At 36.1% G+C, this 15,848-nt stretch overlaps 1 protein-coding gene and 1 long non-coding RNA gene across 10 annotated transcripts in view; one reads left to right on the top strand and one right to left on the bottom strand.

Moving 5' to 3' along the window:
- LOC114486673 (uncharacterized) overlaps nt 1-9,692 on the bottom strand; it is a 17,603-nt gene extending 7,911 nt beyond the window's left edge. Inside the window, exons 1-2 of the long non-coding RNA XR_003680774.2 lie at nt 9,653-9,692; nt 4,470-4,605 (exon numbers count right to left, since the gene is read on the bottom strand). This is a non-coding gene — a long non-coding RNA (uncharacterized lncRNA). The remainder of the gene's footprint in view (nt 1-4,469; nt 4,606-9,652) is intronic.
- GRIK1 (glutamate ionotropic receptor kainate type subunit 1) overlaps nt 1-15,848 on the top strand; it is a 424,025-nt gene that overhangs the window by 394,350 nt on the left and 13,827 nt on the right. For 7 of the 9 annotated variants that reach the window (XM_024120212.1, XM_024120215.1, XM_024120214.1 and 4 more), the window contains 2 exons: nt 6,396-6,621; nt 11,536-11,786. In XM_024120212.1, the coding sequence (XP_023975980.1) occupies nt 6,396-6,621; nt 11,536-11,786 (477 nt within the window). Of the gene's footprint in view, nt 1-6,395; nt 6,622-11,535; nt 11,787-13,122; nt 13,273-15,848 lie in introns of those variants that run through there. The other 2 variants (XM_055086389.1, XM_024120213.1) reach the window with 1 other exon arrangement.

Below are 15,848 nucleotides of genomic sequence, written 5' to 3'. Positions count from 1 at the left end.
TGGTCACAAAGCACCAAGCTGATCTCCCTGTGCTATGTGGCTGCTTCCCACTAGCTATCATTTTACATTTGGTAGTGTATATATGTCAATGCCACTCTCTTACTTTGTCCCAGCTTACCCTCCCCTCTCCCCAAGTCCTCAAGTCCATTCTTTATGTCTGCATCTTTGTTTCTGTCCTGCCCCTAGGTTCTTCAGAACCTTTTTTTTTTTATGTTCCACATATATGTGTTAGCATACAGTATTTGCTTTTCTCTTTCTGAATTACTTGACTCTGTATGACAGACTCTAGGTCCATCCACCTCACTACAGATAACTTAATTTCGTTTCTTTTTATGGCTGAGTAATATTCCATTGTATACATGTGTCACATCTTTATCCATTCATCTGTCAATGGACACTTAGGTTTCTTCCATGTCCTGGCATGTAGAAATCCAAACTTATAAAGCAGATATATCAGAGGTGAATAGTTGCCTCAAAAGCAACCATTTCCTCTAACACAAGATCAGATCTATTATTTCATGAAATAATAAATTCCCATGGACACTATTTACAATAGCCAGGACATGGAAACAACCTAAATGTCCATGAGAATTTATTATTTCATAAAATGATAGATCTAATCTTGTGTTAGAGGAAATGGCTGCTTTTAAGGCAACTATTCACCTCTGATATATCTGCTTTATAAGTTTGGATTTCTACATGGCTGATTTCCATGTCTTTGACTGATTTTTAAGGTGTTTTGGTTTTTTTTCAAATCAGCATTTATGTAAAGTAAAAGTAAATTGGAGATCAGATTTTAAAATGTAATTATATTTGGTGTTTTATTTGTTCAATAAGCATATATTTACCATATTTATATGATCATTTTTGACAAGATAACAAAAATCAAATATCAATAATCTATCTTCAGTGTATATGTGTGGGGTATGGATATATGTAAAAATAAACATATAAACAGGTATATATATAAAATCTTTAAGCATGTTGGCCTGAAGTAGAATTGCACAGTTGTTCATTCTACTGAATAATAGGATTATACATCTTTACTGTAGAAGCCCTATAACCTGGTTGAAGAAATAATGTGATAAATAATGTTTATTTCAGTAAAAATGAAATATTAGAGGGAAATGTCTATAAAATGCAGGTTCTATCAGTCTTAAGATTGTATTACACTCCAGAATTTACACATATTTTTCCTGTTACAGCAGAAACCCTGAAACTGAAAACAATGGAACTATATGAAATACAAAATAAGGAAAAATATAAACAATATCTACTTTCCCTTCCAGGTTCCAACTGTTGAACTTCCTAAAACACTGTCTAATTTTTGTCTAAACAAATATAAGCTGTCTAAATTCATATAAATAGTTTCCATGCATTGTGTGATGACTACAAGATTTTCAGCAGCTCTAGTTATAATAGAAAGATGCCACAGCTATTTACTGAAATTATTTCTTTAGAAAATGTGTCAGTGATGTTAAAACATTAGCCAAGTCCTGAGTTTGATGTTCTGTGTATTAAAACAAACAATTGATTCCCTATTAGTTAAGAACACAAACCCTGGAGCCAGATTGCTGGGATCAAATCCTGGCTTCACCATTTCTTTATGTGGCATTCTGTTTCTTCATCTCTAAAGGAGAAATAATAACGGTATCTTTCTCATATGAACACTGTGAAGATTAAATAGATTAATACATGCAAAGTGTTTAGAATAGTTTTGGGCACACAGTAAACATTGCACATGCTGGTTATTATTACTATTTTCAATAAATAGTTTTTAACTGCACAGAGACCCATTGTAAATTATTTCCCATTGAGTGTTTAACTTGCATGCATTATGGGAGAAAAAAGAGACATAAACAACAGTCATCAGATGGTGATACAGTAATACTCCCTTATAACAGATTTTAGATGAAAAGAATGCTTATTCTTTGCCAACAACATTTCATCAGCATCAGAATAGCCACATAATCAGGTTTAACCAGACAAAGTAAATGTATTTAACCTTGACTCCCCTCTAGGATTAAAAAAAAAAAAAACCTGGATGATTTCAGATTTAATAAATGAGGACTTTTCAGTTTTTGTGACTTTTGATAAGCTCAGAGTACTTTACAAATATTCTAATTAACGTTTGACATATTCAGTGAAGTAAGTTGCAATCACTGTTTCTTCTTTTTAAATATATATCATTTAGAGCAATTTAGCAGGCTGAGACTATAGAAGATTTACAAGTGCAGAAACATCCAGACTGTCATTCAAACGGTTTGCTAAGTCTTTTAATATTTATGATAATGTCCCATGAAGTATGCTTCTATTTTTAAGAATTATTAAAATCTGTGTCTTAAAAATAGTCTATTAAAAAGAAATAAATCTAATTTAACTACTCTTAAAATAGTACTTTTTGACCAAACAAAAAATAAGCATTACAGAACATGATTTGGCAGTGGATGCAACTCAGGAATAAGGAGGAAAGAGGCCATGACTCTGTATTGGTTCTTTCACTAACCAATATGACCCCTGGGTGGCACTTAACTGTCTTCAAAGTCAGGACCTGCATAAGTAATATGAAAAGTTTGGTCTAGAGAGTAGAACCTGTGGGTTGAAGGATCCTTAAGTGAAACTCATCCATCCATGAAATTCTTCTTGTAGGTTTCCAGTGGTAGAAAGCTCACTATATCCTAAGGTGCTTGAGCCATCTACAGATATTTTAACTGTTAAAATGGTTATTCCTTAGCCACATTCTGCGTCTTCCTATTTATCTAAGCTCCCCAGCTTGTCAAACAGTCTATAATTTCAAATGTAGAATACAATGGACCCCCACAACAGCAAACTTTCTAAATGATGAAAGAGAACTTTAAATGAAAGCAGAAGGGTGCTATTCTCTGTCCCATTATGTTTACCATTATTAGACTGGAGCAAAAATAGTAGGAGGGGGTCAAAGAAATTTAGAATGTTCCCTATGCCTTCAACCTGAGCAAGTCCCCCAAGTGATCATTTTCTTAGAAAAAGTTCTGCTGTTCAATGGTTCAAATTCCATGCCTGCTAGATATCTCTTCCAGCACCTCAGGCAGTTCAAGCCAAGAACAACCTTGTATTCCAAAAAGGAAGAAGTAAGTGTGGTTGAATTAAATCCATGACCTTCAGCTCCACAGAGCAGTGCTAGTTAAGTGTGGTGTGACAAACGTGTTGACTCAGGGAACATTGTGTTACTAAGCTGTGATGAGATAAAAGAAATTGAGAGTAAGACTTTAGAAGTTCTGTAGCTCTTGGATATTGTGGTGGCACCAAGAACATGATTAATGAGGGACTTTCCTGGTGGCGCAGTGGTTAAGAATCCGCCTGCCAATGCAGGGGACATGGGTTTGATCCCTGGTCCAGGAAGATCCCACATGCTGCAGAGCAACTAAGCCCGTGTGCCACATCTACTGAGCCTGCGCTCTAGAGTCTGTGAGCCACAACTACTGAAGCCCTCATGCTCTAGGGCCCATATGCCACAACTACAGAGCCCAAGTGCTGCAACTACTGAAGCCCACCTGCCTAGAGCCTGTGCTCCACAACAAGAGAAGCCACCACAATGAGAAGCCCACGCACTACAATGAAGAGTAGACCCCGCTCACCACAACTAGAGAAAGCCCATGCACAGCAACAAAGACCCAACACAGACAAAAATAAAATAATAAAAAAAAATTTTTTTTAAAAAGAACATGGGCTTCCCTGGTGGCACAGTGGTTGAGAATCCGCCTGCCAATGCAGGGGACACAGGTTCGTGCCCCGGTCCGGGAAGATCCCACATGCCGCGGGCCTGCGCGTCCGGAGCCTGTGCTCCTCAACGGGAGAGGCCACAACAGTGAGAGGCCCCCCGCGTAAAAAAAAAAAAAAAAAAAACATGATTGATGGATACTGTTCCAAGAATGTAGACCACTTTGAGGGCTGTCAAGTGCCAACATGGTGAGCCACATCTGGTATGAGTGCATCCTAATCCCACTTGGTAGAACCACAGATAGGTCTGCCATGGAATGAAAAAATAGACATTCCTTCACTGCAGGTAATTTGAGAACCACACCTGATTAGGCTCAATAACAGATGTGAAGGTTTTGAGTTGAATCTTATCATCCTTTTCCACGTCCTTCAATTCCTGGATTCCTAGAAGGATTCCTCCCACTTTGTTTCCCATAAATGAACTGATCATTTACTTTGTTTTGTCCTCAACTCCCATAGACCAAAAAATCCAGTTTTCTAACTATTTACAAAATTCATTTTTAATAAAATTTAAATACAGTGGAAAAAAATAGATGTTTTATGGATTTTTTTTATATGGAAGCTAACTCCTAGTTGGATTAACATGATACCAAATAGCAAACAACCTCAGGGCACAATACGAGTTCATGAATATAAGCTATGTCACAGGTAGATCAAATAAGACTAAGATCATTCTCAGAAGAATTTTGGCAAGATTGACATTCACCTACCCAAAATCAGCATGGTACAGTGGAAAGAGCATTGAATTAGGTGTCAGGGGTCCGGAGGTCCAGTATTAGCTCTGATGCTAACCAGTTTTGTGATTTTCATGAAGTCTCCAAATCTTCTGCACCAAAATTTCCCCCTCTGTGAAAACAGCATGAATGAGCCAATTTCTAAAGTTTCTGTCAACCGTAAAATTTCGTAATTCTAAGAAAATTATTTTCCCTTAAGGTAGTTTCCTGGTGGAAGAATAATTTTCCCAGCAGTGCGTTTACTGCCAAAAGACAGACTGACCTCCCTGCACTTGTACAAGTAGCTCTTTATTATAAATTTAGCATTAACAGACGCTTCCAGGCTAAAATTACCCAACAAATGAGGCATTGAACCCTACCTCAAAAACATACCTTTTTCATGGAGACATGAACCTCAACTTTCAGATATATGTGGGGGTGAAGAGTAATTCACAGGGGCCTAATCATGACAAAATGGTTTCCATAAAATACCAATATATATAAGGTACTGTATATTGAATTGCTATTTGTCTCATGAGACCTTTCTCAAGGGGTTCTTCAAATACCTAACAATCCAAAATAAAGCCATCTGTCCTCCCTTAACTCATAAAGCCTACAGCATTAACCCAGGTCTTAAATAGAGTTAGGAACTGAGTGAGGCTTCAGGAACACTTGAACATGAATAACCACACTATAGTTTATTCCACAGGTATTCCATTTATTTCTGTGGCCCCAAATCATGTTTTAAACTTCCTTGCACTCCTGAGATGATAAGCTCTGTGCCTACCAAGGAAGCTCATGTGTGTGTGTGTGTGTGTGTGTGTGTGTGTGTGTTTGTGTGTATGTGTGTACCATATACAATGCAAGAGCTGGAGTAGCTTGGAATTATCAGTAATTCTCATAATCTCTTCCATCTTCCAAATAAATGGAGGGGAGTGTTGATGCAAATGAAGACAAATACAGAAAAAAATTGGAACAATATGGAAATTACAGAATAAAATGTAAACTATTTACAGATCACTATTCAAAAGAATAGAAAATTTATACCTAAGCCATATGAAAACTTAGGCAGTATATTTTAACAAAGAAAGTAAGATAATGAGATAGTGGATGGTATAGATGCATATGTAATATATACCATATATATAAGGCTTATTACTGAATCAAGAAGCTGAAGAATAAAGGAAAAGACAAAATCATGAACACTTTCAAATGAAAATTCAGTCCTCATTATCTAAAATATAATTGCAATTTAAAATTGAATGTATACATAAAAAGGCTCATAAAAATACAGTAGGAAGTTTTCTGATCTGAATTTTAATCTGAAAAGAGCATTTACACTCTAAGTTTTCTAGAAAAGATAAGAGTAATTGACAGTTCTTTCATAAATAAAGCAGAGAAGGTATGTGATTTATCCCAAGGCTGTCCCTTGCAAAGGAATGTTGAATCAGGTATTAAAATTTACATACCATAAAAAAGCAAAACAATGCCTACTGAAGTTAAGTCGTTGAAGGCAATGGAATAAATGAGTAGAGTCCAGGGGTGATCTAGTCACCCCTTGGCCTAGTAGGCCTTGAGGACTTGTTCTTAAGTGGCCAGAGTTCATTAGGCAAATGTTGTCATTGATACTAATCTTCTTTCTTCCCTACTGAAATCAGCCAAAGGATCTTGAGGCAATGTCTTACATCAGTTGGGTAAGATCTCTTTTTCCTCTATAGCTGCCTCAGTGCCTCCAAAGGTTTTCCTATAGTGAATTGGGCTCCTTTCAACTACCAAACTGAAGTCCCAGGATCATCAATACCGGTTTCCTACCTAAAGAGAAAGAATCCTTCCTTTGCTATTTGAACCCCAGGAATTTTGAATAGCTTTAGGACATATTTTCTCAGCACTCTCTGCTGGTGGGTGTGCTTTCTTTCCCTGCAGAAATCGAAGATATCCACCTACGAGAAGATGTGGGCTTTTATGAGTAGCAGGCAGCAGACTGCCCTGGTCAAAACCAGTGATGAGGGCATCCAGCGAGTCCTCACCACTGACTATGCCTTGCTGATGGAGTCCACCAACATTGAGTATGTGACGCAGAGAAACTGCAACCTCACTCAGATCGGGGGCCTCATTGACTCCAAAGGTTATGGAGTAGGAACACCTATAGGTAAGAAAGGCAAGGCAGTAGCAAAGACTGAGATGGGCAATGTCAGTTACAAAGTATAGAAAGGAATGGGCTCAGAGATATCTACTCTACATTCTGAGAAAGTCTACAATACCTTCAGTGGACTAATAAATAAGGGAAATGCCAATACAGATCATAGGCATGCTCTGAATTGAAGATTCCAAGATATTTAACCTAATAAACTTTTAACTCATTGTTTCTTTCAAGTTCTACCATTGCATATACATTTGAGTACATAGATTTTATTATTTTACCCCAAATATTATTAAAAGAATATCTTCCTAATTAACACTCTTCTCATTATTTTCTTCAGTTCCTATATTGGCTGTATAGTTTTTTCTATCTTAAATTATATTAGAATACAACAAAATTAACTATACATATAGATGACAAAGTTAAAGAGCTAGTGTTCTATGTAAATAGATAGAAAAGCAAAACTATATCTGTCAAAAGAAACAGGATTAAGATTAAATTATAATTTGCTCAGGCAATATGTCAGATTCAATCATTAATAAATACCTAAAATATCCAAATATTCCTAGTCCTTGATTTTGTACCACTGCTCAATCTAAGGATATTATTACCTTGTAGGCATACAGACCCACACAGCTAGGTCTTCTTGCATGTCTGGGATATAGAACTATATGCTGTATTCAAGGAACAATGACCTCCCTATAGAAAACTCTCTATTTCCCTCACTACAGAAACTGTATTGTATAAGGTTCTGATATGGTAGCAATCTGCTCTTCTCAAGTGAGTCATTGGTAATTTTCTGTTAAGCATTCCCAAGGGGAGGAATTGGAGGCCATCTTAGACCACTGGGTTAGTCCAATAAGAAATCATAGTTACAGTTAAATCCAATGATTAAGGACCCAAGGTATATTATTATTTTCACCTGTTGAAAGGGATTATCCAGTTCCCTCAACACTAGACAGGGATCGCAAACTCAAACGCTTACAGAAGCCAAGCAGGTATAATTGAATAAAGCTTGTTGGTTTGAAGAAGCAGTAGGGAATGGTGGCAAGTATGGAGAATTAAAGACAACATACTCATCTAAAGGGGGCAACTGCCTTTCAGGTCAGTAGTTGTGGGAATTAGAGCCCAACATTATCAGATCTTCTATTTTTCATGAAAAAAAATCAGATTTTAGGTGAATATTCCTGATGGCTTAATTTGGCAATAAATTTATTTTTTAAAAAAGATTATGTAGCCCATATTCAACTTTTGATCAATACTAATTTGATTAACCAGATAAAGAAGGTCAACTCTCTCCACCTTTGAACATGAATACATAACCAATTTGACTCCATGCAATCTACCTGATGCTAGAAATATATGCTATAAAGAAATTAACTTATATCAATTGGGTAAGATCTCCTTTTCTTCTAATAAGTTGTTATGTATGTCCTCTAAATAAATCTTCAGAATGATTGGGCTAGGGAACCTGTAACTACCTTCTTGCTCCTTTATTTCCAATAACTTTTCCTGATGAAAATGCCACTATTGCAAATGAAGTGTACATTTTTTTCTCAAGTGGTAAGCTCTCCTAAAACTAAGTTGGCATGCTCTGCAGAGAACTCAGTGGGATGGTTAGACACTAACTAAAAGGATACTATGCTTCTTTTTGATTTGAGAAACAATGTCCTATCTCCCTAACCAGGCTTTATCACCTCATTTTATTTTTTAATTTTTTTTTATAACCCTCCTTCCACCACTTCACAATAACTCACAAGCAACAACCCTTCTTTTTTTTTTGTTTTAAGACTGGAGAAAGAAGCTAGACGTGTTATTTTTTTATATCCCATCACTACTGATTTTAGTTAAATGGACCATGAGTCAGACAAGAACACCAGGATTGGGTGCCTTTGCCTGAATCTTTTCAAAATCAAGACCTTATGATTGATTGTAATATATTCTGCATCTTCTTAGAAAAGCAACTATAGTTTCTTAACGGAACCATCTTTAGATTAAATTATAAAGTTGAAAACTGCACTTTTACCATTCCATCCTCACCTCCATCTCCACCACCTTTTAATTCCCCTCTTTGCCCACCAAATTTCCAGTCTGGTAGTAATGATAGAAAATAGCAATGTGTACCACTTCTTCTGAGAATATTTACACTATAATATGAGACTTTTAATAGACATTTCTTCTACTGAATGAAATACAACTCTCAAGTTAAAATATTGGGATATTGGTGAGGAATGGGGAAGAAGCAAGGGCTCCTTTCTGAAACACTCCTAAATTAATGTAGCACGCTAAAAGTGACTCTGCCTCCATGTGAGTGAGGCTGACCCTGTGATGAGTATCACTATATTTTATATAATATGATATAAAGAGGTTTGAATATTCCAGTTCAGTCTACATTTTGCCAACCTCATGCATTCTCTGACATACAAATTCCAAAGTTGAAGAGTTTTTCCCCCTCCCTAGATGAAAAGAAATACACTCCAGGAATTTTTCATAGTGGTTATAAACCTGTCATCCTTTTAAAACTAAAACAATGAAGGAATAATTGGAACAGATGGCAGACCTCAGAGAGAATACATCCATTGGGAATACAGCTGTTGGATAAATGTGTGAGATGTTTCTTCTATGATGAATTGACTCTTTAAGAAAGATCAGCTGCTATTCAGGAAGATCCGCGCGTATACATATGTATTTTTTTTCAAGTGACTTGTAATAAATCACTTCCGATGTCATTCAGTCCATTTAAGCAACAACAACAACTAAAATTGAAGCTAAAATATATTCAGATATGAAAAATTCTCCACATACTTCTGGTCTTGCCCTGACTCCCTTAAGGCTTAAAATTCCTTCTCACAGTCAAAGATTGGCAAAGTTGCTCAGTCACAACACAAAATCGAAGACTTTGCTTCTTAGAGACTCTCAGGACAGAAGCTCTGGAAATGTGCCTCCTGAGGGATTTAAAATAAAACTTGAAGAGAATGAGAGCAGTTAAGGCTTAAACAGGTTACCAGGAGGCTGAAAATTACCTTCCTTAGAGACCCACCTTAAACAGAGATCCAATCCCCATCTGCCTGAAATATTTTAGGTAATGTGCAGCCTGAAGGAAAAAGGAAAGCATCAGTCAGCATTTACTGAGTACCCACTGTGTATACTGCTATGATTACTGTTGCAATTGTTACCCTATGGATCATTCCCACACTCTTCAAGGCACTTTCATGTACATTAAAGCAAAGCTCTCTTGATTCACTTAATTGTTCACATACTATTGTTAATGGTGTTAATTTTGACACGAACCATTATTCTGAAGTTGTTTCAGCAAGCAGCCAATATCTTTTAATTTGGCTTTCAAGAGCCATTTTCTCACCAAAAATCCATACTCTTAATTGATAAGCCACAATCTAACTCCAAAACGTTTTGCTCTTCTTTTACACTTGATCTTGAGGGACTGACAATGACTTTAGGAAGTCTTGGGAGGAATGGGAAAAATGACAAATGTCACAATATTAATCTTCTGCTTTTCTAACCATGCCCTAGAAAATAAGGTATACGGGGGAGGGGGGAGATGACATGGGGGTGAAGGGAGAAACTTTAATGAAAATAACACTAAGAGAGAAGTTAGGAGAATTGAGTTAAATTCTTGGCTCTCAGCAACTATTACTTTCACCCATATCTTCACATCCTCAATTTCTTCAATTCTAAAAATAAGTAGACTGGGACTATATGGTTCCTAAGATCTCTTCTGGTTCTAAGATGCCACATTTTTCTATTTGCTACTTTTTTTGCATTTTTCTATTTCCACCAAGAACATTAAAGTTTACAAACAGAAAGAGCTAGAATGTACTACTTTCCTACTAAGTAGAAGAAATGCTTACAAAAATCCTTAGCGTCCAAGGAGAAATTAGGTAAAGAAATCTTACCATCTTTTTTTTTTTTTTAATTTCTTCCTTTGCTTTAATTAACATAGGAATCCAGTGTTGGACAAGCTGTGGCTGCAGGACCATGTTGATGCTCTCTAGCCCTAACATAATTAAAACTTCAATGGCATTACTAGAAAATAGAGTATAAATAATATCAATAAAGTGCTTGCAAATTTTCTAAACCTAGCTGAATGTTGTTTAAATTATTCAAAACCTACTCATAAGAGTATCTTAATAAGTGTATTAGTCAGTATGGACTAATTACTATAACCAACATCTGCAAATTTTTAGTGGCCAACACAATACATATTTATTTCTTGAACTTGTCATGGTCCAACAGTGGGTTGAAACAGAGATTCTCCTTCATGCAGTCATCCTGGGACCCAATTCCTTTCTAACTGGTGGTTCCACTGTCCCTAGTGACTTAAAATCCTTTCCCCCATGCTGAGTATTTGAGGAAAGAGAGGGAAAGAGTAGAGGATCATGTTGGGAGCATTTATGAGATAGGACTGGAAATAGTCATACATCGCTTTAGCTCCCAATGGCTAGCAATCGGTCAATCACCACAATGAATTGTAAAGGAGACTAGGACATGTTTAGCTACTCCCATAGGAAGAAGAGGAAATGGTACTGGTGATCATTTAGCCAGGCTGTCACAATATTAGACATCCAAAAGCCTAGAAAAAGTGGAATCTAAACAATGAAATTCCCTAATGTGGGAAAAGATTCATAAAAAACTCACCAGAAACAGCGGGATGTCATGGAAATCCCAGCTCAGCTTTTCCTTGTTTAAAAGGAACAGACAGTTTGGGTAAGAGTTAATCTCAACATGTCAGCTTTTTGCTGTCCAATTATTTAGATCCTTCAAAATATAGGATTGCCCTTTGCTAGTCAACTTATGGATTGGGGTTTTCCAACTGCCATAAAGTAGTTACCTCTAAGACAATAATCCTTCTTCACATCTTCTTCAGCCTTTTGGTGACCAATATCCAAATGATCTCACTTACAGGCTCTCCTTACCGGGATAAAATTACTATTGCTATTCTTCAATTACAAGAAGAGGGGAAACTGCATATGATGAAAGAGAAATGGTGGCGGGGAAATGGCTGCCCTGAGGAAGACAGCAAAGAGGCCAGTGCTCTGGGAGTAGAAAATATTGGGGGTATCTTCATTGTTCTGGCTGCTGGACTGGTCCTTTCTGTATTTGTAGCCATTGGAGAATTTATATACAAATCACGGAAAAACAACGATATTGAGCAGGTGAGTCATCTCTTTCTAGGACCGGGTGGGTTTTGGTTTGTGTTATCTGTCTTAAGTTTGGGGGTTTAAAGGATGCTTGCCCTTTATTTGTCACAGTCTATTGAACTAGATGCCCAGAAGGGCTATTTTTGAGTTAGAGCTAAGAGCTATTGAATCCCTGCCAGGTGCTGCTGGCACTGTAGCCCCATCATTTTTTAATAAGAAGAAGGAAGCACCTTATACACTCAATTCAATTATCACTATTTGGAATGACAGTGCAAAAATTCCAAACTCAGTTAATTTCTTTAACAGTTATTTACTCTTAAGATAGAAACCCTAGATGGAGCAAGGAAGAAGTAAATCCAAAATTGGAAAATATATAAAAAGATCTCTGAGAGAAATGTTACATCTCCTAAGTGTAGGTACTGAGCACATGTACTAATGCAAAGCAATTTATATAAAGATATAAATGTAATATTTTGAAACTGAGCATTTACCTCTATCAAAGTACGTTCTGTAAAAGAATAATTCACAAAAAATAATTTGCCAGAAAAATGATGAACAGCACAGAATGACGATAAAATATATTAAAGAATCTATTTTTCCGAATTTTAGGATTATGGTTGATTTCAACAGTCAACCATTTTTTGCCTGTTACTTTTAGTTTTGATGAAAATCACATCAAGAGCTTACACTATTCTGAATAAGATGACGGTGATTAAAGATAATTCCTTCATAAGCGTATGAGAATAAACAAAACACAAAGCTCATGCCCATTGTAGAGTATTTGGTTACCCAATCAATTTAAAAGTATTGTTAGAATTTTGAAACTACGAACTATTAATAACAGGCCTACTTTAATGCTCAGCTATCAATGTCTTAAAATTTTTAATAATTTTAGAACACGGGGCTCTACATTTCCATTTTGTTCTGGACTCCACAAATAATGTAGCCAGTTTTGATTAATAATCTTATACGAGTCCCACTTCCTTTAAGTGGAAACTCTCCTTAAGTTCCCAGAGATGGGGGTGATTGATTATAACCTGGTTTCATCCTGAAAGTTTTCCCAAAATTACAAGGCAATTGTGAGAACATTAAGCACCATTTTCAGAGACCTTGTTAGAGAAAAATGTCTAATTAAAAGGGAGAATGGACTGATCCGCTTTAACTTTCGATTTGCTCTTGAGGTGTCTTGTTTTATGCAAATAATTTGAAAACTAAAAGCTTGTATATGTTATGCTTTAATGTGCTTCTCATAATTGCCAGCTTCATTTGATTTAAATTTTCATTTAAACGCCCATTTTTGCTTCTGATTTATTCATTTTTCTATATTTTTCTCATTTCTTTTGCATGCAAGGCTTTTTGTTTCTTTTATGGACTGCAGTGTAAGCAAACACATCCAACCAACTCCACTTCTGGAACCACTTTATCTACGGATTTAGAATGTGGCAAATTAATTCGAGAGGAGAGAGGGATTCGGACACAGTCCTCAATTCACACTGTGTAATCATTTAAAAAAAAAAGTTGTGCCAAGTAGAAACTGCTTCTGCTAATTGGTGGTGTTGATGATGTCTGTATCTACTAAGCATAAATAGCCATAATCCCTATCCTTGTTTTATGATAGCAAAATTCATGTACTCTGAACATTGAATTCAATGCACTGGAGACACATGTGCATTTTATATTGAAACAGCAGCATATTAGGGGTATACAGACTACAATATATGTGTGTTTACAGGAATTGGCTATAACATCAAGAGAATGGTTATCTTAGTTGTATTTTCATTGTATTAAAAATAAGCAACTCTTGCCTCATGCAAAAGTAGATTCAGACTTTCAACAGTGCAAAGCATGAAAACAAAATGATATTTTGAGGAATTCTTTTCATCATTGTGAACTTTTTTTCTCCTCTTTCCTTCTCCCTGTACCATACACTCTGTAGATCCACACTTTCCAAGTACCCAAAGCTCCATATTTTCATAACTCCTTAACAATGTTAATTTTTAATTCAAATTGAGTCTACTATTTGAAATGTATTATTTACACTGAGACTCCAAGAAGTCTTAGATTTTAAAGATTCAAAAAAGTGACCCAGAAAATGAAAACTAAACTTGAAACCTCTGGTGTCATGGAAGAAGAACATTAGCTAAGGTGAACATCACTCAGGAAGACACAACATAGTCAAAAATGATCCCTGCATAGAAATTCATTACCATCAAGCTCACAAGTAACGTTTACTTGTAGAGCTTAACAATCTTCTGTAGGTTCAGATACGTAGTATGCTCAGAATCTTTAAGGAACTGTGACTTTTTTTTCAAGCTATAGATTATATTTTGCAAGCTCCAGGCACAGTCCTAAGCTAGAAATTAATGCCTAGCATCTTCTATTTTCCACTCACTTGCCCTCATTCTTTGCGCTGAAGAACATCTTTTCACAAGATGTTATGTCATTCCCATCCTAATAGAGTGGTTGTTTTTGTAGCAATCTTTTCTGAGTCTCGCCACTTTCACACTCATTCCTCTGGATCCTTTGCCATTTTCAATTCATTCCAAGTATACTGGGGAGAAGGACAAGGAGGAGAAAATAAATAGAGGAAAGAATTTCCACACACATTAGTTACGGATCTCTGTAGATTTATTTCCCACCTGCATTCAAAATGCTGTAAATAATTTTCACTCTAACTGAGATTGTGACATAGAAAGCCAACTACATCCTTAATTTGTTGTAACAGGATGTCTGCTGTCCCTCTGAGCTCTTTCCCTCTTCACAGTGAAGAGGGGAATTGAAGATGCCTTTCATCTTCCCTCAATATGGGATAAGTTGGTCTTTGTTCTCCTTAATGGGGTTACCTTTTGACATGTGAAGTGATCCCCAAAAATATATTTCTCAGAAGTAGAGATAGGCCATCTGTGCAATCATGTAGCATTTTGTCTTCTCTTTGCTTAGCTTTAAATGGGTTCCAATTTTTGAATCACGAGTCTCTTCAATCATCTCTAGATTTCTCCAGTAAAACATGTTCAGGAGAGTTGACTCTTGCCCTGACTGTTTCTCAGTCTTGGTTTCTTCTTTAAATAAATATACTTTTAAGAAAATATCTATAAATTACACTGACATTTATTAGCTCTTTTTGGGGTAAAAGCAACATACTGTTTGACCTAGATCAGAGTTCACATCCTCATAATCAAACATCAGATGTTGAAATAAATATTACATAATTCATTGATTCTATATATAGAAACCACAAATTACATAAATTTATATTCCCAAGCACTCTTTAGTAAATCAAAAATGCTACCCAAAAAGTTCAATGGTGATTGATGAGGTATAGATGATCAGGGTTAATGGTAACAAAACTTGTCTTTCTATAGAGAGTATCCTTTAAAAGTGGCATTCAGAGGTTTGGATAAAATTAATATTTATGTACTACTTTAAACTGTTTACTACCTAATTCTGATAGTTACATATTATTTTATGGTTTCAAAGTGTTTTAAGATACAGTACAGTAAGTTCCCTACATACGAACCTTCAAGTTGCGAACTTTCAAAGATGCGAACGTGCGTTCTCATGTCCAATCATGTAAGTTAGCTCCCGTATCTGGCGTACATTGTCATGTGCGTACATTCTCTACAAGTGGTTGTGCTTTTGTGGACTTTGCTGTACAGTCCTCTATAGAGTACAGTAGTACAGTATCTTTAGTTCAAGCCCAGGATGTCCGGAAGCAAGCATAAAAGCAGCGGTGATGTAGTTGGTACTACTGAACTTTTCAAGGTACTGTACTGTAAGATTAAAAACGTTTATTTTCTGTGTTTGTTTTTTATGTATTATTTGTGTGAAAAGTAAACCTATTACAGTACAGTACTATCTAGCTGATTGTGTTAGTTGGGTACCTAGGCTAACTTTGTCGGACTTACGAACAAACAGGATTTACGAAGGCGCTCTCAGAATGGAACTCGTTCATATGTAGGGGACTTACTGTATATACATTCTTTTATTCTTTTATTTAATTCTTACTCAATCCTACAAAATAGATATTATAGTGTCCATTTTACAGGTGAGAAAATTAAGGCTTATTGAGATTAAATA

The sequence above is a fragment of the Physeter macrocephalus genome, chromosome 8, assembly GCF_002837175.3.
Source record: "Physeter macrocephalus isolate SW-GA chromosome 8, ASM283717v5, whole genome shotgun sequence".
Classification (NCBI taxonomy): Eukaryota; Metazoa; Chordata; class Mammalia; order Artiodactyla; family Physeteridae; genus Physeter; species Physeter macrocephalus.
This window is presented reverse-complemented; position numbering and strand designations above follow the sequence as displayed.